Genomic DNA, 10,309 nt, shown 5'->3' with positions numbered 1-10,309 from the left:
ATTGTTTATACTGCTTGTAATTGGGATAAGGTTAACATCTGTTCAGTATTTTAACATAAGATGAAACATAGTGTGATTGTGAGGCATCAAAAGCCACAAAATGCAACAGGTCCATCAGACACACAAACACTGGCTGAATAACAACAATATGAACATTACACAAGGGTTAATGTAGTTGCGTGAACAACAATAACTTTATATCGATGTTTCACAACTTTTGATACATACCTTGGAGGTCAAACAATGCTGCAAAGTTGTTCCCACAGAGGGAAAGTAACAGTGCAAATACTATATACTAATATATACTTTACTAACAAAGATTTCCTGGAGCAACATGAAATAAGTGGACGTTTGAATGTTTTCATCAAGGTTCTCAGATCTTTAGTATCCTTGCAATGCTTTAAAAAGGATCCTAACCCAACCTACTCACACTGCTGTGTCATTAGTGGATTCAAAAGCCTACTTTCTCCCAACTAAAACCATTAGAACACATTTGATTTTTTGAATATTGACAACTTTTACACAAATGCCACTTGATAATGTTTAATTACAGAACCAAAAATCAACATAAAACACTGAAAAGTACAATACAATGTTAGATCTTTCTCAGTTGGGTAATCTTTAACACTTTGCTTGACAGGTTTCTGGAAGAAAAAAAAAAAGTTTCCGGAAAGACTGTTTTAGGCGTCTTCTTCAGCCTCCTCCTCCTCAAAATCACCCTCCGCTTCTGCAGTGGCATCCTGGTATTGTTGGTATTCAGACACCAGGTCATTCATGTTGCTCTCTGCCTCCGTGAACTCCATTTCATCCATACCCTCACCAGTGTACCAATGAAGGAAAGCCTTGCGTCTGAACATAGCTGTAAACTGCTCAGAAATGCGTTTGAACAGCTCCTGTATGGCTGTGCTGTTGCCAATAAATGTGGCAGCCATCTTGAGACCACGTGGAGGAATGTCACAGACTGCAGTCTTGACATTGTTGGGGATCCACTCAACAAAGTAGCTACTATTTTTGTTTTGAACGTTGAGCATCTGCTCATCGACTTCCTTCATAGACATCCGGCCACGGAAGATTGCAGCCACCGTGAGGTAACGGCCATGACGTGGATCACATGCAGCCATCATATTCTTTGAGTCAAACATCTGCTGTGTCAGTTCTGGAACAGAGAGAGCCCTATACTGCTGGCTGCCCCTGCTTGTGAGAGGAGCAAACCCAGGCATAAAGAAATGCAGGCGAGGGAATGGCACCATGTTCACAGCCAACTTGCGTAGGTCAGCATTGAGTTGACCAGGAAACCTAAGACAGGTGGTTACACCACTCATGGTGGCAGAGACCAAATGGTTAAGGTCACCATATGATGGGGTTGTGAGCTTGAGGGTACGAAAGCAAATGTCATACAAGGCTTCGTTGTCAATGCAGTACGTCTCATCTGTATTCTCTACAAGCTGGTGGACTGACAGTGTGGCATTGTAGGGCTCAACAACTGTATCTGACACCTTGGGTGAAGGCACCACACTGAAGGTGTTCATAATACGGTCAGGATACTCCTCTCGAATTTTGCTGATAAGCAAAGTTCCCATACCGGAACCTGTACCACCACCTAGCGAGTGTGTGAGCTGGAAACCTTGTAGACAGTCACAGCTCTCAGCCTCCTTCCTAACCACATCAAGGACAGAGTCTACTAGTTCTGCACCTTCAGTGTAGTGTCCTTTGGCCCAATTGTTGCCAGCTCCACTCTGACCTATTAAAATACAACATGTTTTGTATTATTGCAAATTAATTCCCTTTCTAAAAACAAACTATTAAAAAAAGTATAATTAGTATAAGTCTATGAAATACCAAACTACTGCCTTAACTTACAACCATCTAGAAAAACAAGTAACAGACTAAGTGGAAAATGTTTTTTTAGAAAAACATACCAAAAACAAAGTTGTCTGGTCTGAAAACCTGGCCAAAAGGTCCAGACCGCACCGAGTCCATTGTACCTGGCTCTAGGTCAACCAGCACAGCACGGGGTACATATTTCCCACCTAAAAAAGAAGAGAAGATATACATAAGCATTTTAAACCAATTTTAGTAAGTAAGCCAAATCACAAAACTTACCAGTGGCTTCATTGTAGTACACATTGATCCTGTCAAGCTGCAGATCACTGTCACCATGGTAAGTTCCTGTTGGATCAATGCCATGCTCGTCACTAATGACCTCCCAAAACTGAAAGAGGAAAACAAGTTACACAATTAAAGTACAGTTGGTGTCTCCTACATTTTTCTTTTCGTTTAAGAATATCGACGAACCATTTAATAAAATTAAAAGCATTTTATTTGTAGATATTATCTATGTGACAAAGATGCGCTCTCATCCTAACCAGCTATTGGCTGATGAAACGTTTAAGAATTCAAAAAGGTCGTTACGTCACAAACGACCAAATAATTTGCAAAATAAAACGAAAATCGCTTTTCTTGTAGACCAAAAACACACAAGACCTAACATTATATGGTGAAAAAATACAACATGAGTATACATTGATACAATTTACGCAAAAAACTGTTTAGTTAAGAAGTGTATAAGTCTATGACTACATAGCTTTTCGCAGTAAAATAAGTACAGAAGCCAGAATAGTTCGAAGTTTACAATTGTAGTTGCAACTGTTTCGAGATATTTCAAATAATTCACAGAAAATGCGCCTACTATTTAGATGAGCAATCAATATATAAATATATTTAATCGAGAAACAATGGCTGCTGACAGGGTGCGGTTTCCTTCAACGTACGTAACAACCACGCGCTCTGACATTAGCGCATTTACTTAAAGAAAACTCCAACATTACATTTATGAAAAGCTATCAAACGTTACAAACCTTTGCCCCAATCTGGTTACCGCATTGTCCGGTCTGTAAGTGAACAATTTCCCTCATGTTACATTTGCTGAAATGTACAATAACTTTAACGCTCTAACTGCTAACGTTTCTTGACAAAGTACAGTGACCTATTTGTACTCTTCTTAGGCCCGCCTGTTCCGCCGGTAGTAAATTTCATTGGTCTATATCCGCAAACACTTCTAACAGACATAATCGATGACGAATCAAATCAAACTCAGAATCTCAATCAGTTTAATGGAGTACGATCACAGTCCTGGACTTCGTTTCTGATTTCTTACATCGTGTTCTGTACGAGTAGTTGCAAAATTAACAATACTGGAAAATTAACAATAACAAGGTCATACTACAGCATAAATAATTAGTTAATTGATCATGTTTAAATTGTTTGATTAAAGTTATGGTTCATAACATAGATAATGTTTATTTTACAATTAAGGGATAATTGTTTTTTGATTGTTATGACTTGTTGCTGCTTTAGTCGATTTAATTAGGACGTACATAAACGATGGATCAGCATGCATGTTGTCAATGGTTTATCAAATTATGAGAGAAAGTTGGACAATGTTTTTTCCTTTATGACCTCATTAGATTCTAAAAAAAGAAAAGCAATGTTTTTTCCTTTATGACCTCATTATAATCTTAACCAAATTTTATATTCCGAAACATAAGGCGCTCTTCCAATAAAATGTATATATATGTATGTTTTGCACTATTTTCATTAATTTGTATTTTGTTTCTAATAACACCTTGCATTGCACATTTAATTTATTTCTACTATTGGATTTCAATTATATTCGCTGTTCATTTTATTTTTCCATTTCCTTTTTTTTAAAAATTTTGGATACTGTTCATGATATGCTCGCAATAAAGTTCTAAAAAAGTGCCCATTTGCAGTATTTGTCCTATTTGCATTTAGGCATAACCAAAAGGCAGTGCCGTAAATCATTGTAAATTGCAGCAAACAGCGCCACTGTGATCGAGTTTACGCAACCACAACAGGTCAGTTTCTTGAAGTGGCCTTAGTTCTAAATCAGAGTTAGGTAATTCTGTATTAGAGGAAACTCCGACTTTTCAGTTTCACAAAGCCGTCTGGACAGAGACGTGGGTTGGATGCTATAGCCACATAATCCGTGAAGACAACCTGCTCCATGGCAAGGTGTCTTCATCCTGTAATGCCAATTACTTTTGTACATTGTTTTGTACAACAATGAAGAGAATAACAATCTACTTTACTCATTACTATTATACCTACTATCTCTGGGGGATCTTCGATTGGGGCCTCCACGAGCTAGATGACACCAAATATCAAATAGTTAAATTATAATTTCTTACAGAAAACTGCCTGTGTGTAATTTGAATGTCATTTTCCCATAGTACACAGGCCACAGCAGAATGGTTCAGACATATGAAGTTCCAACCAACGTCTGGGAAGATGATCATACTAATCAATTGGAAGTTCCAACCAACGTCTGGGAAGATGCTCATACTAATCAATTATCTCCAATAGATTTTGATGGTAATAGTATGAACAGCTGTCACTGAGCCAACACTGGACAAATTATCATCATTAATATGCTTTACTCACCGCTTACATAAGCACTTGTGTTGTGGGGGGTTGCCGGTTCTGAGGAACTTCCCCCAGGGAACTCTGGAAGGTTTTAGCCAAACAATGAACATAACGTTTGGGATACACAGGAAGAACTCTGCCATTGGTAAGCTGGACTTCTGTGAAGGGGCCAATTCTTCTGTCTTGGTTATGGGTGGTGGACCTCCACTTTAGGGGCATCTGCTGTGTCCTTATTGGCATATACAGATAAGTATTAAACATATACTAAGCACACATTTGAAGGGATGTGATGCCTTCATCAACGCAACCAGATATACAATATGATGGCTAGCTAGCCAGCTATATAAATTAATTATATATATATGAATATATTTTTTTTTAAAAACGTATTACAGATAGATGGTGATTCATATTGAAATTATGAAAAAGCTAATTAAACAATACTAATTAAACACTAACAAAGCATAAAAACAATATAAGCAATATCAACCCGTCAGATACACAATATACAAATCCGATAAGTCAACTCTACCTATCAGATTTGTATACCCATAGTTTAATACATGGCATACTTTACTGGTAGGTGAAAAACATACATATACATTTGTACACAAGAAATGGGAAAGAATGGAGAACTCTATATACATTTCATGTTTATACTAAGTTTATATCAACAATACGGTGTAGAGCAGGACAATTGATGGGCTATCACTGTCCATTCAAAGCTCATAGTCCAGGCTACAACAATCCAGGAGCTAATCTGTTTAACATGAATTGAGATGATATCATTAGGCACTACAGTTAAAATCATGCATTTCATATTATTTTATTCTAAAAAAAGAAAAGAAAAAAAAGAGCATGGTCTTCGGAGAACAACCTCTCTCTAAACACCAAGAAGACCAGAGAGATCATAATTGACTTCAGGAAGCACAGCATCGACCTAGCCCCCTCTACATCAACGATGAGCGCGTGGAGAGGGTCCAAACATTCAAGTTTCTAGGTGTCCACATCTCAACCGACATCTCCTGGTCAGAAAACATCACCTCCATCACCAAGAAGGCTCAGCAGCGCATGCACTTCCTGAGAGTCCTCAGGAAGCACAACTTCAACACCAACCTGCTGCTGACCTTCTACCGCTCCTCCATTGAGAGCCTGTTGACATACTGCTTCACAGTATGGTATGGCAGCTACACTGCTGCAGACAGGGAAAGGCTGCAGAGAGTTGTTTAGACAGCACAACGGATCATTGGCTGCCCTCTACCCTCCCTGATGGATATTTACACCTCCCTACCTCAACAGAGTCAATGCCATCATCAAAGACAGCTCACACCCTGGCTATGACCTGTTTGACTTGCTGCCCTCTGGTAGACGCTACAGGTGCATTCAAACAAGGACAAATAGATTCAAGAACTACTTCTTCCCTAAAGCTGTAATGACCCTGACCTCCCATATGCACTGACCAGACTCTCTCCGGTTACCAATGTATCACTGTTACAATAATCTGCACATTACTCTATCATAAGTGCAATTTTAATCACGTGCAATAGTCCATTCCGCTGGACAACATACATGTGTCAACACTACACCTCCTTCCATGTATATTTTTACCTAGACTCTTTTATATTTAGTTTTTGTATATAATTTATCTTGCTTCCTTCTTTCTCTTTTTTGCACTAAGACTGCTTTTTGCACTGCATTAGGAACGGCTACAATTTCGTTGTACTGAAAGTATAATGACAATAAAGGCATTCTATTCAATTCTGTTCTATTCTATTCTATTCTATTTCCGATTGTGGTTAAGAAGCGGACTTGGGTTCGGAAGGTTTCAGGTTCGAGTCCACCAGCTAGCAAGTTTCCTTTAAGGATCTCACATTGCTCCCCGGGCGCTTAAAGCAGAGGTCACACATTTCGTTGTGTGCAGTAGTGTGCTGTGTCATATATGACAAATAATTGTCTTTCTTTCAACTGAGGAAGGTTTTAGCCAAACAATAAACATAACATTTGGGATACACAGGAAAAAGCACATTTGCTCTATTTACATGTGCTTTTGCAGGTTTGATGTGGAAGGTTTAAAAGGCTGACAGCCCTGTGCCCTGTGGCAGGAACATTTTGCATTGCATGATAAAGTTATTGCCTCATTTGTATTTAAAAACAAAGAGCTGGCTGAGATATGGCCAAGGACTTCCTTTGCTCAGTCATGTGCACCAAGGGATCTCTCTGCTTGGTATTCCACAACTTTTATCTTGGGTTCAGTAGAAGCTGTCTTTTAATGCCAGCCTGTCTCTTATTCAATGTTCTTTGGATACATTAAAATAGTGGGAAATCTGTGTGCACACACCCATGCAATTCTCTTTCCATTAATGCAGATTGTTGTTCCCTGCATTAAATGTTTTACTCATTAACAGGTTCTCTTCTTTTTGTAGCAAAATAAAATACTTGAGTTGATATGTATTTAAAATAAAAACATAAAAAACTCTTTCCGAAACTACTTAAAAATTTCAAGTGAATCATAAGAACTACTCAATTACAGTAATGTGAGTAGATGTAATTTGTTACTTTCCACCTCTGGGTTCAGCATTTTGTTTATACTTGGCCCTCCTGATTGTGGGGTTTTTTGCATGTTGCATGTTTGTGATATGACCCATTTGTGGTCAAATTCAGGACTGTTTTCATTTTATCCTAATTTCTTATGTATTCATAGAACTAAGGCAACATTCCATCTTGCAGTCCTAAAGCTTTGGATGTCAAAAGACACTGGATTAGACTTTCTGTTGAGTGGTGAACTAAATAGCAAACTTACTTCTTCTTATTAACTTCAGACATGAATATGCCAATTTTAAGGAATATGTTAATAAGAAACTACAAGAGAACAGTGACGAAGTAACACAAAAGAAACGTCAACGATGTTCAGGTGTGTTTTGAGGAGTTTGAGACGTTTAACATCTAACGAAGTGGTGTTAGTAACACTCAGAGAACAGAGGAAGTTACAAGAAAAAGGTAACCGACTTGGAGGACAGGATCCATATAAATAATGTCAGAATGGTCCACACGGAGTGCTTTCACAGGACATGAAAGGAAAAATTGGAGTTTTGGAGACCTGAGGATACGGAAAACAACTGAGACACAGGAAGTAAAGTTGTGATATCATGTTTTATTTGAGTTTTTGTTAAATGTTCTTAACCTAGAGTTACGGCTATGGCACTCATCCCAACATTGTAAAGGCTACTTTCATTTTATTCTCTAAATACTCTGTTGGAGAACGGCTAACAGGGACATTGGATTATTGAGAATAGCCCACAATTATGAGAATGACTATTTTTGTGTTATAGTTCATCGTGTCATTGTGTGTTTATGTGTGTGTCAACAGGAGAGAAGATCAGGTTATAAACTCAATGTAAGAAAAACACAGACCATATTTATAAACTATACCCCGACCCAGATTATTAAAACATTAAATTTAAAGTGGTATACTTAGAGGTAACTTAGAGAAGAACCAAGAACCTAACAAAAGTTATATTAATCAAATTATATGGCACTAAACCATGACATTCAGAAGGACATGGAAAGATGGTTCACACTCACATTAGAGTTTAGCACCAGAATAGAAAACATCAAGAGCATGAACTTATTACCAAGAATTCTCTGTCTGTTTTAATCATTGCCAATAGAAATTACCAAAGCACAATTTAAGAAATGGGAAAAAATAACTCTTTTATATGGAGGTGGGGGGACTAGTTCTACCATAGAGATATCTCACATAAGCTGAATAAAGTGTTGGTGACATTGAGGCATGTATATATAAAAAAACAAAGGAAAAATGATATCTATGTTGTATAAAGGACTGGAAAACCATGGGGGAACCTTCACACTCAGGAATATATCAGGGACAGATGGGTAAAGTAAAGTAAACACGACTTTCTGAAAGAGATTGGTTTAACATATGTGAAGTACAGCAGCCACCACTAATTACAGGATGTGGAAATGATTTTGCTAGAAAAATAGAATAAGGTTTTTTATAATTCCTAAGATTAAGATTACCATATTTTTCAGACCATGAAGCGCACCGTAGTATAAGACGCAATATCAATGAACTGGTCTATTTTCGTACAAAAGGTGCAACGGGTTATAAGGCGCATTAAGCAAAACAATTAAATGGAACAATCAAGCATGTCAAGGTGTTCTGTAGTTTTTTCCTACCTATAGTTATTTTCTACCCGAGTTTACTGTGCATGCGTACATCGGCGGGTAGCAGAAATTTATAGCGTAGTCTAAAGTTTTTTACTACCTGAAGTTTCTTCGTACCCGTAGCGGAAATTTATAGCCATATCTGACATTTGTGTTCTGGGTGGTAGCACATTACTATAGACATGAAATCGCTGTAAATGCATGCTTCTCACTGTGTTCAGAGTGGTACAACATTCCTATAGACATGAACTTGCTATATATACTGTACATGCGTCACACTGTATTCAGAGTGGTAGCAAATTACTATAGACATGAAATTGCTATAAATACGTGCTTCTCATTGTATTCAGCTTGGTAGCAAATTACTATAGACATGAAATTGCTATAAATACATGCTTCTCACTGTGTTTAGAGTGGTAGCACATTACTATAGACATGGAATCACTATAAATACATGCTTATCACTGTGTTCAGAGTGGTAGCACATTAATTAAGGCTCCACAGAAAATCCCTGTTAATATATCTGTTCTCTCAGGGTTTAGTGTAGCACTTTATTTAGCACTTTGTTCTTTACATTTACATCTGAAATCAGAGGGAATGTAAAAATGTTACCCAATGCAGCACATACTGTATTATTATTATTATTAGTCCCTCTGTAGAAGGTGAAGAGGATGCGAGGGGGGAGGGAGGCCCTTCTCATCCGTCGCAGGAAGTGCAGGCGCTGCTGGGTTTTTTTCACCAGGGAGGTGGTGTGTAGTGACCAGCCGAGGTCATCTGTGATGTGCACCCCCAGGAACTTGGTGCTGCTGAGGACCTGCACTGCTGTGTCATTGATGAGTAGCGGTGTGTGGCTGGGTTGGGATCTCCTGAAGTCAACGATGATCTCTTGTTAATGTTCAGGAGCAGGTTATTTGTCTGACACCAGTCCACCAGATGACATACCTCCTCTCTGTAGGTCCAGAAACAGCATCCTTACGTGAGTTGAATGCTGAGCTGAAGTCCAGAAACGGCATCCTTAAGTGGGTGTTGTTTCCCTCGTAGAGATGGTGTCCTCAGTGGAGCGGTTAGGCTCGTATATGAAGTGGAACGGGTCAAATGATGGGGGCAGTATGCTCAAAGCAGAGACGATGTGGTCCTTAACCACCCGCTCAAAGCACTTCATGATGGTGGTGTTGGTGCAACAGGGTGGAAGTTGTTAAGGCACGAGATGGTTGCTTTTTATGGCACTAGAATTATGGTGGCTGACTTGAAGCATGAAGGGATGATGGCCTCGTTCAGTGACATGTTGGAGATGTCAGTGAGCACGTGGGCCAGGATGTTGTCAGGACCTGCCACTTTCTGTGTGTGGACTTTTCTCAGAGCTCTCCGCACAGTAATTGTTTCAAGCCTGAGGACCTGATTGTCGGGTGGGGGGTAGCTTTCCTTGCTGGCTAGAAGTTGTTGAGCTCATTGAGGAAGCTGATGTCATCCTGGCATGTATGGGTGGTATGTACACGGTAGCAATGATGACAGTATTGAATTACCAGGGCAAGTAGATGGGTCTGCATTTCACAATCATAAACTCAATGTCCATGGAACAATGATTGGAGACCAGGATAGCGTTGTTACACCATCTGTTGTTTGTGTAGATGCAATCCCTGGACTTCAAGTAAGTAAAAGTAAGGCTGAAACTGGTTTC

The 10,309-nt window shown here is 38.9% G+C and overlaps 1 protein-coding gene across 1 annotated transcript; it reads right to left on the bottom strand.

Annotated features, from left to right (window-relative positions):
- Window positions 1-527: 527 nt before the first annotated feature.
- Window positions 528-3,018, bottom strand: LOC103398887 (tubulin beta-4B chain-like). The gene is made up of 4 exons (XM_008337639.3): window positions 2,859-3,018; window positions 2,104-2,212; window positions 1,920-2,030; window positions 528-1,741 (listed from the first exon to the last, which is right to left on the bottom strand). Exons 1-4 carry the CDS (start codon window positions 2,913-2,915, stop codon window positions 681-683), a joined length of 1,338 nt encoding a protein of 445 aa, XP_008335861.1. The 5' UTR covers window positions 2,916-3,018; the 3' UTR covers window positions 528-680.
- Window positions 3,019-10,309: the final 7,291 nt, after the last annotated feature.

Source organism: Cynoglossus semilaevis, unplaced genomic scaffold (genome assembly GCF_000523025.1).
Source record: "Cynoglossus semilaevis isolate Cse_v1.0 unplaced genomic scaffold, Cse_v1.0 scaffold299, whole genome shotgun sequence".
NCBI lineage: Eukaryota > Metazoa > Chordata > Actinopteri > Pleuronectiformes > Cynoglossidae > Cynoglossus > Cynoglossus semilaevis.
Note: the sequence above shows the minus strand (reverse complement) of the source record. Positions and strands in the feature narration are given on the sequence as shown.